This window comes from Neopelma chrysocephalum, unplaced genomic scaffold (genome assembly GCF_003984885.1).
Source record: "Neopelma chrysocephalum unplaced genomic scaffold, ASM398488v2 Primary Assembly neopelma1_102, whole genome shotgun sequence".
NCBI classification, from domain to species: domain Eukaryota; kingdom Metazoa; phylum Chordata; class Aves; order Passeriformes; family Pipridae; genus Neopelma; species Neopelma chrysocephalum.
Window position 1 is genome coordinate 4,836,358 of NW_020897765.1, and position 20,184 is coordinate 4,856,541.

General features: G+C 37.3%; 1 protein-coding gene across 1 annotated transcript in view; it reads left to right on the forward strand.

The window, feature by feature from the left end:
* ITGA8 (integrin subunit alpha 8) overlaps window positions 1-20,184 on the forward strand; it is a 115,752-nt gene that overhangs the window by 18,435 nt on the left and 77,133 nt on the right. The window contains exons 7-13 of the mRNA XM_027695673.1: window positions 144-269; window positions 1,382-1,426; window positions 3,338-3,381; window positions 4,353-4,409; window positions 4,596-4,648; window positions 10,080-10,285; window positions 12,426-12,617. Of these exons, the coding sequence (XP_027551474.1) occupies window positions 144-269; window positions 1,382-1,426; window positions 3,338-3,381; window positions 4,353-4,409; window positions 4,596-4,648; window positions 10,080-10,285; window positions 12,426-12,617 (723 nt within the window). The remainder of the gene's footprint in view (window positions 1-143; window positions 270-1,381; window positions 1,427-3,337; window positions 3,382-4,352; window positions 4,410-4,595; window positions 4,649-10,079; window positions 10,286-12,425; window positions 12,618-20,184) is intronic.

The following is a 20,184-nucleotide window of genomic DNA, read 5'->3' on the forward strand; positions in this document are numbered from 1 at the left end:
GACAAAGATTGAGAGAAGGTATCTATTCTTTGCATCCATGTTGTATTATCCCTTCAACTCTGTTCTGATCTTCTGCAAGCCCTGTTTTGTGGAATCTGGCTCTCTTTTATGCTCCTTTTATTTATGAAGCTGTTTGAATCCAGGTCAGGTAATCACTGCAAGTATTGCGGACATCATTGCAAATTATTCCTTCAAGGATATTCTGAGGAAACTGGCAGGAGAGAAACAAACAGGAGTGGCACCACCCTCATATGATGACAATTACATGGGTAAGCTAAGCTTTATATAAGATAGCAATATGTTCTAAAAGCATAAGTCATATGTATATGAAAACAAGCCCTAAATTACTACTGTCACAATTGTGAGAGGGTTTCAACATGTTTTGCCTAAAGCACAATAGCAAACCAGTAGTTTGCTGGTAACTTCAGTGAGATTATTAACATTCTTAAAATTATGCAGAGCAACAGGGTTTGAGGGTTGAGATCTTAAATGACTTATTAGGGTTCTTATTATTTGATCTTAAATAATTGATCAGAAATACAAATTTTTTTTCATTCCAAGATGATGGATTGAACTTAAACTAATTAAAGACTACTTTAATTTTTAATAGATAAAAGAAAATTCAGTTCTGCGGTATTTTGTACAGTACTGCACACATACCTAATTTATTCTTACTGGTATTTAAAAGATACAATTGAAGTAAGCAATAATAAAAGTCAGTTTGAAGATATTGTGTAATAAATAGGAAAAAGGCTCCTTATCTACCTTATATTAGTACTGATCTCAAGAATTTTCATGATATTCACATGTCTCTTCATGTAAGGCAGGTTTTTCTTCACATAGTTATAGAAAAGAGTCAGTGGAATTGGAAGGCAAAGATGCATCCTTTCACCCCTGCTCATGGATTTGAAATTACACTCCCTGATACGGTCCAAAAGTCTTTACTGTGACAATAGCAACTACCTCACAGTTTTACTAACGCTCCAAGAGGTGCTTCACTGCATCTGTGGAAATCTATCTTCCATATAAAGCTCAATCAGGACACTCACACATTATAGTACAGTAATGAAGACCTAAATTGTGTCAACAGGTGTCAGGGTAAAACACATAGGACCTGCTGTTTTTTTCAGATAAATTATTGATGATTTAGAAGCTCATTTTTGGAGAAGAGGGATCAATTTATTATACATTCAGACGTTCCATTAATTTAGTCATAATTATGTGATTAAAAATTTTCCTTTTTTCCCCACAGTTTTAGTATACTAATGATAGAAAATTTGCATTCAGATGATCACCTGAACATACAAATTTGATTGGCCTTGCATATTTTTTGAAAGAAATTATTTATCAAGTTTTTTTTTTTTAATTTATCTTTAAACAGGATACTCAGTAGCTGCTGGGGAATTTACTGGTGATTCTGAACAAGGTAAGAAGCTATGTAGTTGAATGAAAACCATACGGCCGTGCACCTATTAAATTCCTGGTTTTGGGTCTCTACGCAGGAACATACCTATTATACATTTGAAACACTGGTGAGATTTAAGCTGTCTGTAAGGCAAATATTTCCTTAGACAGTGTAGCATAACAAAATAGAATGTATGTACACAAAAATCTGAATCTGTTTTTATGGTATCATGCTCATGCATGTGGTCAGAAGTTAGTGCTGTGACAACATTGTAGATGGAGCCATTCAGTCTCACTTAATTTAGCCAGTTTGATGTGCTGAACTCATAACATGAAGTGTCGTGGCAGGAGAACTATAACCAAGCTGAACATGGTCTAATTTTTAAGTTGCAAAGTAAGTTTTGCTTGTGTTTTAGAAATTGAACAGTATTTTCCCTATGTCTCTGCAAGTTGGATCCAGTTTAGAAGAAAAGCTCCTGTCACAGCTGTGTGTTTAGTAAAGTATGTTAAAAATAATAATTTATAAATAGAAATTTGCTCATGATTTAGCTATTTTCAGATGTTCTGATATTGTAAAGGATTTAAAAACATGTAGTTAGCTAAAAATAACTGTGATCCCTTGTGTTTCATACCTGAAGAGCTGTGTTTCTTGTGTAAGGCCGACAGTCAGAAAGTATTCCTTAAGTATTCCTTTCTTGAGCAGGTGAGCAGCTATGTGGTCCAGACTCACAAAGCCAATAGAGATATGGTACATTTCCACAAATGAACCCAGCTCTCCAGAACTACTGCTGCTTAATCCCTCTGAAGTTAGAATTGCCTGTCCTGTGCTAAGAAGTGTTTAAAAAAATAAGTAAAAAAAGACACAATTTTGAGCCAAACACTATGATATGTGAAATGATATATCCCTGGTAATGGAAGGCCGCATTTTTTTTCTTGTTTTTTTTAATGCATACTCAAAGTTTTATAATGGATGACTCCTGAATCAGTAAGTCATGTGAATGACTGGCACAGAAAATTGCATAGTTGGCTGACACGAGCCAGCGTCCTGTTCAGTCCTTCTTTATTACTTCTGTTTCCCCTTGACCAAACACGTTCAATCACAGGGAAATATATAAACCCAGAGAGGAATAGAGGAATGATAGATCAATATGGATGTCTGCGGTGCTCTAACTGAAATTCCTTCAGCTGTCTTCTGACATGGATATCCTAATGAGGGAAAGTTTAGACAATAAGGCTGCAGGCTGTGACTTGGCTTTTGCCTTCTGATTTTTTTACCTGTTTTTTCTACTAGCTGTTTAAAATTTCGCCATTGAGCAGATTTACTCATAGAAGGCAGGTTGGTCCAATGTTTCATGTTCTTGTTCAATGGATGTCTCCAGTGCTGCTCACAAAAACTTCCTGGTAACACTTTTAGACAGCCTGTGCAGAACTTGTCAAACACTTCCATGGCATCAAGCGAAATAACGGATGAGACAGATTGTTGTGTAGCCAAAACAAAAAGAAGTATTTGTAAGGACAGTTGTTTTCAGCTTCTGTACTCTAGTATGGGATGCTAGGACTAATTCTGGTTCCAGCAATCCACAGCTGTCAGGTAGCAAGCTGAATTGTACCAAAAGTTTTATTATGCTGTGCTATGCTAAGTAATGCTAGGCAGAAGGAGACCTATGGATGAGTGTGTTCAAAAGTCAAGGTGTAACTTTTTATGCAAGTAGATGCACTGAATGAATGTTAAAATCTTATTAATTAATGTCTTGAAGTGATTTACAGATCTGATACATATCACAAATCAAAATCCTTAGGGGTTTGAGATAGATAGATAGATAGATAGATAGATAGATAGATAGATATCGAAGGTTTAAGTGGCACAGGATGCATGTTGCATGCACCACTCAGATAGCATAACCAGTTTACTGTTGATCATTTATCCTTTCAGAGCTGGTTGCTGGAGTCCCGAGGGGAGCACAGAACTTTGGCTATGTATGTACTGGACCCTCATTTTTTCCTTTTTATAGTGAGAAAGCAATTAGACTATTTGAAAGGTTAAAAGCTACATTATATTTTCTGTCTCTTTAATAAAACACTTTTAAATCAGAGAAAACTGTCACTGACTTTCACCCTCAGTCTTACCTGGCTGGGTTGAAATGCCTTACTGGTTTAGGCTTTGAATGGTAAGCACTTAGTACCTTCCAAAGTCTGTTTTCAGTAGGCAATTACAAGAATGCTTAGAGTGTGACTAGTATCTCTATACTCACCTAGTGTTATCAGACCTAAGTTTACCCTTAGGTTAGCACATTTCATGTCCAAGGCTGTGTCTGCAGTGGAAAGGAGTCCAAGTTCAGATTATTCATACCCACTGTTTACTTTCAGTGCTGAAAGTATATACACTGCATACCAGATGCAAAGAATCATGATAGGAAGTTAGAAGTGAAGGGAGAAAACAATACACATTTGTGGATACAACTTTTACCTCATAGGAAAAAAGTTTCACAATTAACCTGATTGGGAAAAGAGATCCCAGTCACAGACGTATTCTCTAGTTTTGTGGACCCAGAATTCCTTGTATCTCTGGAACTTGCTCTTAAAAATTTTCAGAAGAAAGGTGTATATGTATATATGTATTTATGTATGTATGTATATATTTCTTTATGTTTTAAGTTCATGTTTTTGTGCCTAGTTACTGATTAGCTGATAGTCTTGTGATTTGTTGCTGTTCAGTGATTAGTAAAGAAGGGAAGTAGTCTTTTCCTTATTTTATTCATGGGGAACCTGAGTCATAAAATCTTAGTGATTTGTTCAAGATCATACAGGAAAACCATAGTGATATAGAAAATAATTGTTTCTTCTTGGCCACTTGGACCATCCTGCAGTGTGTCAAATTGTTTTGCATTGATGTCGTGTTGTAGCATCTCCATGTGTGCTTGAAACTTTCCATATTTTTCTGTTACCAGGTCTCAATTATTAATTCTTCAGACTTGACCTTTATCCAGAACTTCACTGGTGAACAGGTAATGTCAAGCAACTACATGATGAAATATTATATCTCTAGAGGATATAGTTTCATTAACATAGTTTCAAGAATATATAAAATAATTTTTGGTATTAATGACCATAAAAACAAAGGGGATTATCAGTAAAAACATTTTAAAATTAATATCTGATATGAAAGCCTATCTGTTGTTTTTTATTTCCAGATGGCGTCTTATTTTGGGTACACAGTTGCAGTATCTGATGTTAACAATGATGGGTAGGTTACCAAATATATTCAGCTCCACTGAACATTCATAGAAGCAATGCCTGATATTTATTAATAAATGCAGGTTTTCAGGTGCTTCATACCTCAAAATGCTTTTCTTGGCTTCTCTGCTTTTCTAATTTTAATTGTTCACATAGGCTTATTTTTGTGTAATCACAGTGGCACAAGTATTTGCAGGCCTAGTTTGGGTGAGTTTGTCTTTTGGAATATTTATTCATAGGAGTGTGTAAGAGTGGGAATGTCCAAAGTCTTAGGAAACAGATCCCGGTAGGAAAACAATGAATAACCAGCACTAGCTACAACAGGGAAGAGATAGGTGAAAGTGAAAAGTTCATTCTCCCATTCTCAAAAGCAGGTAAGTCTTCTCACATGTGCGCCATCCATAGCTTCACTTCTCAATTTTAAAAGCTTTCCAGTATCATCAGCTCCTCATTCCTCATTCCAGCACCTGTTGTTTGGCCATCCATTTTTATCATCCCAAGGACTAACAAGTATCTATGTCCCATAGCTGTTATGGCAGGCATTCTGCGTGTCTGAGGGAGAACACTGCTCAGCTCCCAGGGTCATGCCTCAGACACTTGGGTATTTCAGGCCCTGTTGAACAAAACATTTGTTAACTTTCAACTCATGTAAAGTTTGATTAAGTATTTCAGAAGATTAGGACTTTAGTGAGGTAATATTGATAGTGGCTTTTTAGCAAAAAGGTAAAGATCCCTAAAGCTCAGAGTCTTGGTAGGCTGCACAAATGTGAGCCAGGACTGTAATTTAGAGATGTGGCATACTCTTGTCTATTGCAAAGTGTCTCAGATGTGTCTACCTCATATTTTTTTCTTGTGATCATTTCTTAATAGGTTCTTAAATATAGAGCATTAAATAATTTTTCTGGGCTAAATCATTGCTTCCCATCATTGACTAGCGACCCTTTAAAGAGTGAGGGATACAAGAAAAGAGAAAAGTAAAAAGGTCGTAAAATCTTATTGCAGTTACAAAAGAAAACAACAAAAAACCAGAAGTTTCAGCAGTTTCAGTGGTGGGTTCATTGTACTCAAATCTTTCAAGTTTCTGAGATCAAATTTTCGTAGTACCACAGCTTTTGAAAATTCGTATTTTTGTGACTGTATAGAGAGTCAGGATTAATTTTGTCCTACTAATGTATTACGAATGTGAAAGGGTGGAGAAACATTAATCTAAGTTTCAATAGACACTCATTAGACTTCCAGGGAACTTGCTATTTAACTTCTCACTGAACCAAACTATTTCTTGGCAGGTTATTTCCTGTTAACCGTAGGGTTGCTTGCCAGGTCTCATATTTTCTGTATACCTCTAAAACCACAGTTTATGTCAATAATATAATCAAACTGTTGTTGAGGCCTGTGTGGTCTCCCAGTCTATATCTTAAAAGAAATCTAATGACTCTTCCTGAGATCCAAACATCCCACAGAAAACAAAACACAAAAAGCTCTACTTGATAAACATGTCTGATTAGATATGTAGTCTGTCTTTGTGGTTTGCACATATTGTCAATTGAAATATTTATCTGAAGAGTAAAAGAGAGAAAAAAAAAGGCAAGAGGGAAATTAGCACTTCAAATGCACTTAGGCTTTTTGCAGCTAAATGTAAGAAGGTAGTGATAGCCTTATCAGTATGAGAAACCTAATTATTTGCTGAAAAGATTAATAAAAAATTAATAGGAATGGCGCTTTGCTGTAGCTCAAAGATTAGGCTCATCCTAGGAAAAAAAGCCTTCTGTATACCTTCTACTCCAGCAGTTCTGCAGGTACGCTATGGTGACTCTTGCAGTTTTATCTGTACCACATCAGGATTGCAGGCAGGACAGGGAAATTGAGGATACTGTTTGAACTACTGTTTAGTTGTCTCCTGCTAATAATGAGAAATCCACAATGAAACTTAACAAATCAAGCTTTGCTGTCAACTCACAGGCTACATTCCTAGTAAAGAGGGAAAAAGAGAACACTTTCAATTTAGGCTGAAACAGTCCAATAAAAATAGTGAAATAAACTGTTTACTGGTTTTTTTTATTTGGCCTATATCAAAGCTTTCCATAGTTATACTTTGACCTCTTGACATTTCCCATACTCCTGCTTTTTATTACTCGGCAGGATACAAAGGAATGGCATACAGTCTCAGCAGGTGGTCAGCTTTGTGCTTTTTAAAGATTTTTTTTTTTATCAGAAGGGAAGTCATACTGGCTGGTTACCTTTCTGTGGTGGAACAAAAAATAATATATAATTTATGTTAACTGTAGCATCTTAATGCAGTAATGAAATAAATCCAATGAACCACTTCAAAATACCACTGCAAACTGAACAGCACTTCATGGTTGTCCAAGGGCTTTTGCTTTTGCTTTACTCTTATACTTTTTAAAAGGAATCACATCAACCTGAATTTGGCTCAAAACTCTCAATTTTGTAAACATAAACTCCTCCAGTTTAAAAGACCAATTGAAATACCCTCCTTCACCAACAAAAATGCATAATACTGATCACATAGGTACTTAGAACACAAGTACACCCCCCCACACACACCTCCTTGGCTGCTTGTTATCGAAATAATTAAACTGTAGAAGCTGGGAGGCAAAACTGACCAAAGAATGGTAAGAAGCAATTCCTTGCTCATTTTATCTACTTGGAGAGGAACGAGAAATAAGTAAATGAGGATTAGGGAGAGTTGGGTAGCTGACAAATCCTTCCTTTTTAGCTACAGTACAGTTCTGTGTTAGCTCAAAAAAACCCCGAACTCTAAACACAAACCCCTAGAATTGCCTGAGGGAGAATTCCATCTTGCAGAGGACTTGCTGAAGCAGCTCGCCTTGACCTACAGAGTTCAGCACTGGCAGAGAATGGAAAATCAAGAAAAATCAAGAGAATAAGGAAAGGAAGGCTTTGGTAGGGGTGGTACATGAGAAGACCTGGAGGGAAGGCAAACCAACTCCTGCGGGTGTTCCAGGGAGCTCTGCTGCCCATAACCAGTTTAGAAATAGGTCTGCCTTCTTTCCATCTTTCCCTCAGTACATCAGATGATGAGCCATCTTATCTATTGGGTTCTGATCCCTGCTCCCTGGACTATTCATGCATTTTTTACAGTCATTGTCATTTATTTTAGCAAAGTACAAATTTTCCTAGAAAAATAACCCAGCACTGTGCCCTTCTAGCTGAGATGCTGTGCTCTCTGCACAACAAGCTCCAACTCCTGTCTGCTTGTTTTCTGTCTCAGCTGGTGGATCTTGTGTTCTGGGTTAGGCTTCTGCTTAGAGAATTTTAGGCCATGATAGATAGTCTATCTCTCTTTTCACCATTTTAGGCACTCTGGATATTGCTCTATGAACTATAAAGTTACCTGGGTATCTATATATTTTACATCAATGTACTGGGAGCTTTCAGATTCAATGATTTGGTTCCTTACCACCTCTGAAAAAATCTTCCCTTAGTCTTACCATTGTTAGTTTGTAGAATATTCATAGGAGCCAAGCTCATCTTTTACTTTATGGTTTATAAAGCACATACCTCCATGGAGTCCCAATTTACTGGGAATATGTGGACTGCAATGTAATACAATAGTAATTGCTGATAATGCTACTGTGTAATGTTTTCAGTTCATGGCATACATAAAATAAGTTATTTTAAAAATAGTATTTGTGATTGGGTTTTGTTATTGCTATTGTTTCATGCTATTGTTTCATTTCAGCTGATATTCTGTCCCAAGCACAAACATCTTCCATTAGTAGAGGAGGACTTTTGATGTTTGGTGTGAAAGGAAAATTCCCACCACAGATGTCAAGTCAGCATCTGCTTCCTTCCTTTTTTAGTTATTCTTGCCTTAGGGTAAAAATCCAACATAAAAAAAGAACAGCTGTATCAAAGTGACATGACATTTTGAAATACAGTTTCCTTTATGGAAGCATTCTATAAAACTTAATAAAAAATAACATTTCTAGAAGTACTTTGTCATATCTTATAAAATGTGTATGTTCTACAATGTGATTAAAAGGCTTCTAGATGAGATATTCTGTGCTAAATTCTGTAGTATATATCTTAGAATCATAATATATACTTCTGGTAAAGTAGTAGCTGATCTAAATCATACAGATTTTTTTTTTTTACCAGGATTGGGAAAAACAATGTAGTGCAATTTTACTAAATTGGCTTACTAATAGGTAAATCCTCGGGAAAATGTTGGTATTGGGAATAAGATTAATTGGGAATAAAAGTTTTTCTATGAGTTTTACAAAGTTTGAACAAAGTTTCATATTAGAGCAAGAGAAAATGCTTTTCCAAATTAAAAATTTTGGTATCAAATAGTATTAGTTAATACAGATCATCAATGTCCACTGAATGTAATGGGAATTATTTTATTAGTTTGCATGGGCTTGAGAAGCCTTCAGCAGTTTTATACTCTCATTTAATATCTCAGAATTATCCATTAAAAATACTTATGCTTGTTATGTATCTATCAGTCTCACTGATTTTATTCTTCACTCTTTATGTCTTGTTTTCCCACTAAATAAATATTGATAACATGTTTTGAAACATGCCTACTTAAAACAACAACATGCAAAATATTGTTTATATTTAATTAGTTTGTATTCTTTGACTGATATGGAGTAACAAAATGGACAGAAATTTTCTGTTATTTTCCCTTTAAGTATCATATTTTTGTGATTTGATGATGTCCTTTCTCTTTAAAACTCCATATAGCAAATTATGTGAGCTGTGCAACTATTCATGTGCCTAATATTGAACAGAAGAGTTTTCAGAAATAAAGCTGTGGCTTTGTCTCCCAACTTTTATTGGAATTAGTGATGAGGCATTCTCTGTTAATTGATACTCTCCTTGTATTTCATGTATATTACTCAAAAATTGGCTATAAAGTGGCAGGGATTTTTTTTCTATTGTTCACTTACTGATGTATAAGTTGCAGAAACTAGATTTTATTCTAAGATTTGTCTCTCACTAGCGCTGTTGGCAGAACAGATCTACAGAATTTGTTCTAGTAACACAGATTCCCCATTAGTTAAATTGCTGACTTCAGGATTGTTAAGTGCAAAGTATAAGTTTTCAGTGTCTATTGTGAGTATAAATTGAAGTGCAAGAAATTCTGTTTAAATCTAAAAATAATTTCTTTTGCTGTGATGGTGATCAAACACTGGAAGCAGTTGCCCAGAGAGGTTGTGGAGTCTCCATCTATGGAGATATTCAGAACTGGACTTGGCATAGCTGTGGGCAGCCTTCCCTAATTGACCATGCTTTTTTAACAAGTGTTTGGACTAGAAATCTAGAATTGCCTTCTTACCTCAGTTAGAATATGACAATGATAATTATCAGCTTCCTCTTTAGCAAATGCCTAAAGTGTGTTGTTTGCACTGAATCTCTCAGTGACACTGCTTTTTGTTTGACTGTTGCAGTTTAGATGATATCTTAGTTGGTGCCCCTCTCTTTATGGAACGAGAATTCGAGAGCAAGCCTAAAGAAGTTGGGCAAGTTTATCTGTACCTGCAAGAAAGCGCATTCCTCTTCAGAGATCCTCAAATTCTGACAGGCGTGGAAGTGTTTGGTAGATTTGGCAGTGCAATCACACACCTTGGAGACCTCAATCAAGATGGATATAATGGTAATTTGTATGTAATGTAGTATATCCCTGTATAACGTTGAAATTAAAAATGGCTAAGCAGTGAATATGAAGTGTCTGTGCAGTGGCTGAAAAAGGCTTTTTAACTTGTAACAGCCTTTGAAGGTCATGAGAATTTACACTAATGTTAATGAAATTGATATTGAAAACCAAATCATGAAAAGCTTCCCAATAAGAGGGCAGTCATATTGACTATGGTGCTATTTTTACTAAATATTAGTGAGTTCATTTGAATAAAAATATTATTTTTTGGTTTATGACTATAATTACATTTATTTACTTAGTTAAGCTGTTTGCACTTGTTTAAAAGCAGAGTTCACAAATGCTGGGAAGAGTTTGAGAATTGAATGAGGCTCAGCACATGGAGCATTTTGTCAACAATGAAAGAATTGGACAAGTACAGAAGTAGTATTTTGGAATCAACCTTCCATTGGTACTTAGGCACCAAAAGAAACACTTGCATAATGGGTCCTTTTTTCAAATGCTTATAGCGCATGCACACAACAAAATGTTCATGTAAGTTAACTGGCAGCCTACATTCGAGAAAACAGTACAAGTAACTACCTAATCACCTGAGATGGCTGGAATGCCTTGAACACCTTGAGTTAGCCTCCTAGACATGGTCAGTAGCACCTTGGTTTTCCCTGCATGCATTTCCTTACTTATTTTCAGGGTGTTAGAGACCTTCAAAGCAGAAATCTCTGCGTCTAAAACAGCAAGAAGTTTTTCCTAGAGGAGCTATTTTGCACAGTAGCCTTTAAGATAGTTGGCCCACATAGGAAAAATTAATGGATTTTGCTCCTTCATAACTTGAGGGTGTTTTTTCACAGTGTTCTAGCCACTAGATTCTAGGGCAAGGTCCTCATTGTGTGGCTGCTGTGCAAGGAAAAAGTCATGTTGGGAGTCATAGGATTGTATTGGGATTCAGACTGCACAAAATACGAAAGCCATCCTGTGGGTAGAAGCCATTGGATTGTGACTGCTGCAAATACTCTCACTGGCTTGTCCTGGAATCCCACGGTGGAGTTCAGACAGCTGAACCCCATGGTGGAGACTTCCTGTTTTCTACCTGTGAGCAATAGCAGATGCCCTCAGCTACTCTGGGCAGGGAATGTTGGTCTGCTCTCCAGAATTCAGATAAGGCAGGCAGGAGAAACTGCTGTTTTTCTCTGTCACTGTGTGAAGACTAAGAAGAATCTTGAGCCAAAGTCTTCTGCTTCATAACTGAAGATGCCAGTTATAGAGCACTGGTGCATTTCTGCCTTTACAGTGAAGCTACAGATTCCAGGTGCTCAATTTAAGTTTAATAAAGAAGTTCAGCATCAGCTTCTACATCAGAACCTAAAAATTAGAGTTGTAGATGTGTATCCTTGGGTGTTTTCTATTGGCTAGCTCCGATAGTGTGGCTGTTGAATCTCAGTCTAGAACATGACTGTCTCCATATCCCATGCATAGGAAATAAGAAGAGTGCTGTGAGTTCTGCTTCTTGGATATGGCACCTCATTTTTAAGGACTGAAGTGTTTAATTGCACAGTGCCCAAACCCTCCTGTATATTCCTGACTTGGAAGTATTCTTATTTCTCAATAAGATGATGGCTTGGTATAAATGAAAACATGATATTCCATTGCTCTCTTTTGTATACTAAAGCATTGCATATTTAAGGGGTGGAATTTTTTTGTCTATGTAGAATATTTTATCTGGAAAAAGAAAATTAGTTTTATCTAACAGCTGTTCCTTTTTAATTAGGTGATAGAGGAAATCAAGGAAAATTTGTACCCGTTTAAAAATATTAAAGTAGAAGCAGGCATTCATTAAATCTTGGTTTATTAAAGCTAGTTAACTGCCCTGGAAATATGTAGAGGAATCCAGTGTGGACTGGCTATTTAGTATAATTCAATAACATCTTCAAAGGATTCTTTTATAAGCTTTTGTCATGAAACTTTGACACAGAAAAGACACTGCAAACATTTTTGAATATTTGCCTTAAAACTAGAAGTACAGAATGTTGAAGATCTTGCATGTTTGTAGCAGAAGCCGTTTGTGTCAGTTTTCCCACAATTTTTAATTGTGCCCATTCTTTTTTTTTTTTTCTTTTTTCTTTTTTTTTTTTTTGCACTGCAGACATTGCTATTGGTGCACCATTTGCAGGAGAAGACAGAAGAGGGAAAGTTCTCATTTACAATGGATACAGTAATGGGTTAAACACTAACCCTTCGCAGGTTCTCAATGGAGCCTGGGCCTCACAGTCCATGCCTTCGGGATTTGGCTTCACTCTAAGGGGAGACTCAGATGTAGACAAGAATGATTATCCAGGTAAGATTTTTCCATTAGAAATGGAATTTTATACTTCCATTCTCTGGAAAATGCATCATGCCTACACTGCTCCTTTTGGAAGGCAGAGGTCAGAATAAAGGACAGACATTTTTGGACAGTTCTTGTTTGCTTTCCTGAGAGTTAAAATCAGACAAAAACAAACACTCCCTTTCCTGTCAAAAGACATGATCAGAAAGTCAAGAAAGGGCTTAAATAGTTGTATTAACATAAAACATGTGAAGTTTACAATAAAAAGCTTAACCCTTTCCCCCCACTTCCAAAAATTGAAAGCTCTCAGCTTATTGAACTTGTAAGGTCTCCTTCATCCTGGCATTCTTTCTTAATTAAAAACATGTTGTATTGTAAAATAAGGGATCGACTTGGTTGTGTTGCTAAGTTATTTTTTGCTGTCAGAAGAGACACTGAACTGTATATAGTTAATGGCTTGGATTGCACTACAAAAAAGCAGAGAGAATACGAATTGCTTAAAGGTAAATACTTTATTTGGACCTTTCTGTCTCTGTTTTCATTTTGCTACATGGACTCCTCATTTTTAGGTTAGCTTTGATTCTTCCTTATTAGCTTATCTAATAAAGTAGGTATTTACATTTGTCAAGTTTGTAACTTGATAAGTTAAGTTTCACAGGGAAGTATTTATTTTTTAAAGAAATTTTTTTCTAGCACTTAAGTAGTCTGAGTGTGAGTGTACTTGTATTTACTCTCTCTCCTCTGGAAGCAAATACGTTCTGTTTCTTTTCATCACAGTTCAGAAGCCTTAGCAAGGGTGTGCAGTAAAACGCCATATTTTGTTATTGTGAAAGATTCATCCACAGTAAATAGTCTGCACTTCCCTGACTTACTGTGAAATCACTTTTGTTAGCTTGGGTTATTTCAAGGCTAAAGTTCTTAAAAGTTGTATTATTTCAAAAGAAAAAATTTTTCAAAAGGACAAAAATGGGATCTCTTTACCTTTTTGTGATGAATTGTAAAAGCCTTGAAAAGGGTGCCTTTCCAAAAGCAGAAGGGAATTTCTGGGAAGGGGTGTTTACAATAGAAATCACAGTTTTACAAACAGAAAAGCTGACCACAGAGTAATAAAGTGAGGCTATCACAAGACTGCAGTAAGAGGATCTTTAGCATTTGAGAGAAGAAAGGGTTTTTAAATGCTGTTTTGACTTTTTGTATGCATATTGTTGATGTTGCTATTAATAGTCTTTCATTGTCCATGACTAATGAGGTTCTTTTGGACAACAGAGCTCTTTATTAAAGTTTCAGCATTTAAACATCTCCTCAAGCACCCACAAGGCCCCCCAGCAAAACCAAAGAAAACAGGATATGGCATTCCTGACATTTCTAAGATTGAAAAGATAGAGGGAAGGGAGAGATTCTTTGACTCACATAGGGAAGAAAGTGGAGTAGAAATCTCACTACTGTATTAGCATACTTTATATGGAGCATCTTTTCAGCTAACTTGTGGAAAGTTTGGGTAATGAGTCTTGATCTTCCAAATATGTACTGAGGAACTACTATAGTTGTGAGATTTCTTGGAATTACTCTACTTGTCATTGTTGGCTCCACCATGCATCCTACTACCAGTATTTGACATTGTGGTGTTAGCTCACTGTGTGTTAGATGGTTTGGTTTTATTACACGAATTACTCATTTTCAAAAAAAAAAGTAAAAATCCACCACCCTGCATTTACTGTAACTAGTTTTCCCCTCCATCCCTCAGCTGAATATCTGGATGAGCAGTGCAGAGTACTGGGGAGGATCTCTCAGAAAATGAGAAGAAAAAGCCCTTGCTGTCAGTCAACCACCTCTTCCTTAATTCACAAAGTCTTGAAGCACCAAAACAGAGCTGTAAAAATAGCACAAACATGGTACAGTACTAGCACAAAAATAGCCTTCCTATGGGAAAAAGGGATAAAAAAGAAAGGAAATAATATGGGGAAATGGGAGCACAGAACAAACATGCTAGGCAATGAAATAAGTAATCCTTCTTGTGTCAAAGAGCTTTTCTTCTTTACCTCCTGATGGAAATGCTGAAGGGCAACCCTTGTACAAGGAGGAAGTGAGGTACTGAAGTTGGAAGGCATAAGAAGTAAGTTTTATTTTAGAGAAACTGAGTCTTGCTGACTATAGAAGGTCTAGAAAACTAGCCTTTAATTCCATGCTTCCCAAACTACTTACAGTTTGTGCCTGTAATTCAAAGAGGATTTTGAAATATTAGGGAAAAATATAATAAAAATTTTAATTAAAGCTTTTTAATGTTTCTATTTTATAAGAAGAACAATGTAATAAAACCAAATTATGCTGACACATCACTCTCAGAAGTTCTGACCCTATAGACTGGGAAATGAGAGCCAGCTGTAACGTCTGGCTGCAGGCATAAACATGTATTGCCACTGCCTAAGGTGAGATTCTCCAAGCATTTAGCTCTTCCACAGCTAGAGTTCAAGTGTTCAGGACTGACTTGTATAATTGTAACTGTTCTTGTATAATTTACTCTAGCCCTTGTGCCTCACATTGTTCATGAGCCAGGCATATGTCTGCTAGGAAGTGAGAGGCTGAGATATGGGAGTTAATCTTCCATTTCATTTTTAATGCACTGTGTAACATTTTCAGAGCTTTTAGAGGTTCAGACCTTCATTAGTTCAGATCATGTATTCATGGTTTTGGACCAGGTCACTGACCTGGAGGCCAGAAGATACCACATATTTATATGGCTTCTTGTCACAACTACTGACATTCATCCTGGGATCACTGTATTGAGCCCATGAACCAGTGCTCTTCGATTACAAGTTGAGGAATAAATACAGTTCCTAAAAAGTGAGGGTGGACCACAGTCTAATTTTTCTCCCATTGGACAAAGGTTAAAGCCCCTCTTGGCTTGGAGTTCAGTCTGATTTTAACCTGTTAGCCTTCTGGAGAACAGCAGCCATTTGGTACAGGAGGTGATATCTTTCTCTCTTCACCCAAATTCCGGTATAAGCTCAGGGACAGAGAAGAAAAGAGGGAACAGATGAAGGATCTCTAGTACACAGTGCTGTTCATATCCTCCAGCTTTCCTGTGGATGGAGTGGTTTCTCCTTCCTTCTCTTCCTGCAATGCCTGGCCAGCAAAAGAAGAGAGTCCCCTTCCTACTTCTTGCTCTTATTTAGGAAAAGAAGAGGAAGAATCTCTCGTCCCCTGTGAGCCCAGTTGTATAATAAATATGGGAGAAAACAGACCACGGACAGGTTTAATGGTGGAGTAGGAGAGCGGGCAGGAAAGAACATAATACAGCCATATTTATACAGATGAAAGATCTGTCTAGCACTGTAGCATGTTTCCAGCAGTGGCCAACAACAGATATCCAGGGAAACATACAGTTATTGTGATATTTCCCAGAATATTCATCCAGCACTAATCAACCAGAGGAGCAAGGTGGCTCCGAATCAGAGGTGGTATATCCAAATTTAGTAGCCCTTGACAGGCTTTTCTTCCATTAATTTGACCAGTCAGCTGTAGAACTCATGTAAACTTATGACACATGCAACATGCGTCAAGGAACCCCACACCTTGCAGAATGTTTTGTGAAGACAAACACTGTGTCCCATTCAAGTCTTGAACATTCCATTGGACAGTTTCTGTGGATGTGCCGTAGTTCTGATAGTGAAGAGATAGTAAACAATTCTTTAGTGTACTGTTATTTTACATATTTCTGCCATATTTCCTCCCTCAGCCATGTGTTTTACCAATCCTATGAAAGGAACCCTAATTTATTTAGTTGTTCCTTGTGCAATGGAAAATGGCACAACCATCCTGCTGTACCAGGTGATGGTTCAGTCTTGCCACCACTGCTGCCTCTTCTTCATATGTAAAGAACAGTTAGTAATATGTGACTTATATCTGAGTAAAAGATTGCTTCTAGTAAAGATTTTACCATTGACCTGGATTTCAGACTTAACCGACATAAAAAAAGGTTGTATCTTCCCTACTGAGAAGAAAATCAGAATTAGTGCTTGACAAAACAGCAGTCCCAAGTATTTTTCCTTGGTATCAGTAATTATGTTTGTACAAGAAAATTAAGTGAGCTGGGAACTGTGGTCTGGCCTTGAGGTTACATGGCGCAGCACAACTCACTGTTCAGATGAAATCTCCTACCCACTGGAACAGGATGACCATACCCAAACTGCCTTTTGGGAAAGGTCTTTGGCCCAGGCTATTCTTCAGACCTTTCCTGGCTACTATCTGGAAGAGTACTAGCTTGCACATGCTAAAATCACAGCTGAATCTGTACTAACAATACAAAAATATGGACAGTCCCAACACAGTGCTCAAGTTCATGCCCTGACTTTAATTTCATTGTGTAGCCACTCACTGTACAAAGCACAGGATACAGACAGTTGAATGACTACCTGTTCAACATCGTACCTTAAAATGGAACCTTCTCTGGTAGGGTCAGCATGCAGACAGGGCTGAATTCCCTCTCATTAGCAGTCCTGTCAGTGTAATGACCATCTGTCTTCAGCTGTCCTGGCACAGATGTTACCACTGCAACAGTAACAGACCTCTACTCTCAGCATTGTGAAAATATGGAGATTTTTCTAGCCTTTCAACAGGGAAGACTGAGTTTTTGTTACTAAGCACAACTTTTGGTGTACATCTCCACAGCTTTCCAGGGAAGGAGTTCTGTAAATTGTGTCATACTTACAGACACTCCAGATGTTATGTGCACAAATCTGTTCCTTTATCAACACAGACAGGGGTGATAACATGGTAGTCACTGCTTTGCAGGCTTGGAGATAGTGGGAAACTTTCAACCCTGGGAAGCAGCAGAGGCAGAAAGCTGTGCTGATCATCCTAACAGTTCTAAAGACATGCAGCTGCAGCTGCCCTCTCTCTGTGTTGGTGTTCATCACCTTCAGCCCCAAATAGAGTATTCTTCCCCACCTAGAAGGATTGCAGTGCCAAACAGTGGTGATGGTGGCAATTAATGGATGGATGCCCCCATCTTTGTAGTCACGTAAGAATTAAAAGGTAAAGCCCAAATAATCCATCTACACTAGTAAATGAAATATGCTGTCTTTGGTTCTGAACTGTCACTGAACACTTCTTGTCCATACTATCAAACTCACTTTTTTGCCAAAACAGTGCTGCCTTTTGGAGACTAATAATTGGCATAGGCCAACTGCTTTAGGGCCATTCTAATGATACCACTGCAGGCAGTAAAGGTACAGCACACAGGCACATTCTCTGCCACTAATTTACTAACACTGACATAATTGTAACATCTTTCAACAGACGATCCATTTTACTGTTTTCTGACAGCTCATGTTTTAAGGTCACATTCAAAGAAGGGGATCTGATCTCACTTCTGCTTCCATAGTAAATACTAACTTAACACCATTACTCTGGATTGTCAGTCATGTAAAAAGAATAAATGGGATTTAAAAAAAGGGAGATGAATGGAGTGAAAAAGTGCAAAAGATTGGCTTTTTCCATCAGTTAAGTGCAAATACAGTGATAGTTGGAATTCTGCATGAGATTCTGTGCTGCTGTTTTCAGTGCTGAGGTTAGGATATGGCAAAGCATCACTGTGCTGTGTCTGAGGTCGTACTGGCGAGGCCCGTAACACACTTTATATAACCATGGGATTCTCTGTGACAGAGCTCTTCAAGGTTTGCATAAAGGTATTATGAAATTCCTGCCTCAGCACAATCTTCCTGGCTCCCTTCTCCTCTGGGACATCTGAACCCCATGATGGTAATTTTCCAAGACAGCTTCCACTCTCCTGTAATTCTGGGACTTTTAGGGCCCCTTTGCTCCATCCTGAGTTTTATGTGTGTCATCAAGGCCTGGAGCAGGGAATGAAGCAAAGGCATGCATTTTGCATTATAGTTTATTTTATTTATAATTTTGTCTTTTTCTATTAGCATAGTTCAATTTTCATAGAAACCAAAGAAATCCATAAATCTCTTTAATGGGAAAGAAATTTGTTTCTTTTGGCTTCTGGGCATCCGTTCAAAGCTAGTCCCCACTGAGTGCTTGGAGCCTGTGATTATCTAGGTGATGGTGCCGCACTTCCAGCTGGTTCATCTATCTGTGCACAGTTCAGGCATTTGGAGGCTGTAAGGTTTCCACCCTCACATTTCAGCATATGTTCAGTCACTTGATGGCTGATTATAGCTGAGCAAATAGTTTATAATGAAAAACTTACTCATTAAACTTACTTTCTTCTTGTGGCCTATCCTCCCGCAGACTGTGGTTTCTTCAAATGTGTTTGTGAACCAGGATGATTTATCCAGTTTCTTTTAACCGTGTGGGTGGATTCAGAACAATGCTCTGGATGAAATCATTGTTCAAAGGCTGTTGATTAGTTAATTAGTTAATTGCTCAAATAAATTATGCACTATTGTTTCTGCTCCCTAGCTGTTTAGATGTTTGTGTAACTTTTCCTTAGTAATTTAGAGAGTCATTCTGGAGTCAGTGCCACTGAAGCTTCATCTTCAAGGTGTTCTGCTTTAGTTCAAACACAGTTGTTGGCCTGTTCTTTTGGTTGCTCTTTTTAGTCAAGCCTTTGTCAGCAAAGGGAAATGGGTAGGGCATCTTCATGCCTTTTTATTTTGGAATCCGTTATTAGCTTAAGAATATCATGTAGTTAATGTAAACAGATTACTCTAGAAACATTTTGAGAAGGAAAGAAGTGTGATAATCAGACAAAATTTCCTCAGAGCTTCAGTAATCCAGTTTAATCTTATTAAAATAGGAGTATTTAACAGCTCCATCTGCTGAGTACATTAACTCAAACAGCAGGAAGAAAATCCTCAAGTTTCTTTCTTAGAGGCAAGGGTTCTTCAGATTCATAAATTTTTTTGTGAACAATAGGCATTGTGCCAAAAATATCACAAATCGGAATCTAGTCATGATTAAATTATGAAGTTGGTCCAGGAGCTTTGTGGAAGACAAACAAATTAAATCAATGAGAAGCTGCGTCTGCTCTGCCAAGAGCAGACTGCTGTGTGTGGGAGCCAGAACAACGGCTTGGGTTTTGCCAGCAAATGCAGAAAAGCTGAACTGCTTCTACCAGTTAATTATGTTTTCACATGAGTAATCAATCAAAACTGTAGAGAGAACCTAAGATTTTCCTATAAATTTGTTCATTTTATGGCAAATTAATATCCGTGTAATTTATAGGTGTGCTTTTCTAAAATTCTTCGAGATACTTAAAGAAATCACCGTACTGGGCCCACTATAATATAAGAGTAAAGCCATTGATCCCAATAAAGAGTGTTTTACTGAGGTGATGGTACACTAACTGCTCTGTTTGGGATTTATTTGTAATATAATAATTAATATAGTTGTATTATAAAAGAGACTCATTCAGACAAAAGGGAGAAGTGTTGATATGAATTAGCCTTAGGTGGTATACTTACAGACCTGCTACCAGAATGACTGAAAAACAGAGTAGGATCAAGGCAGTTGAGAATGGTAGGATTGGAAGAAAGTGACTCTGTTTTGTTTGCTGGCTGTTTGTAGTATTTACCTGAAATTCTTGAGTAAAGCTGGCTAAACTGGACGGTCC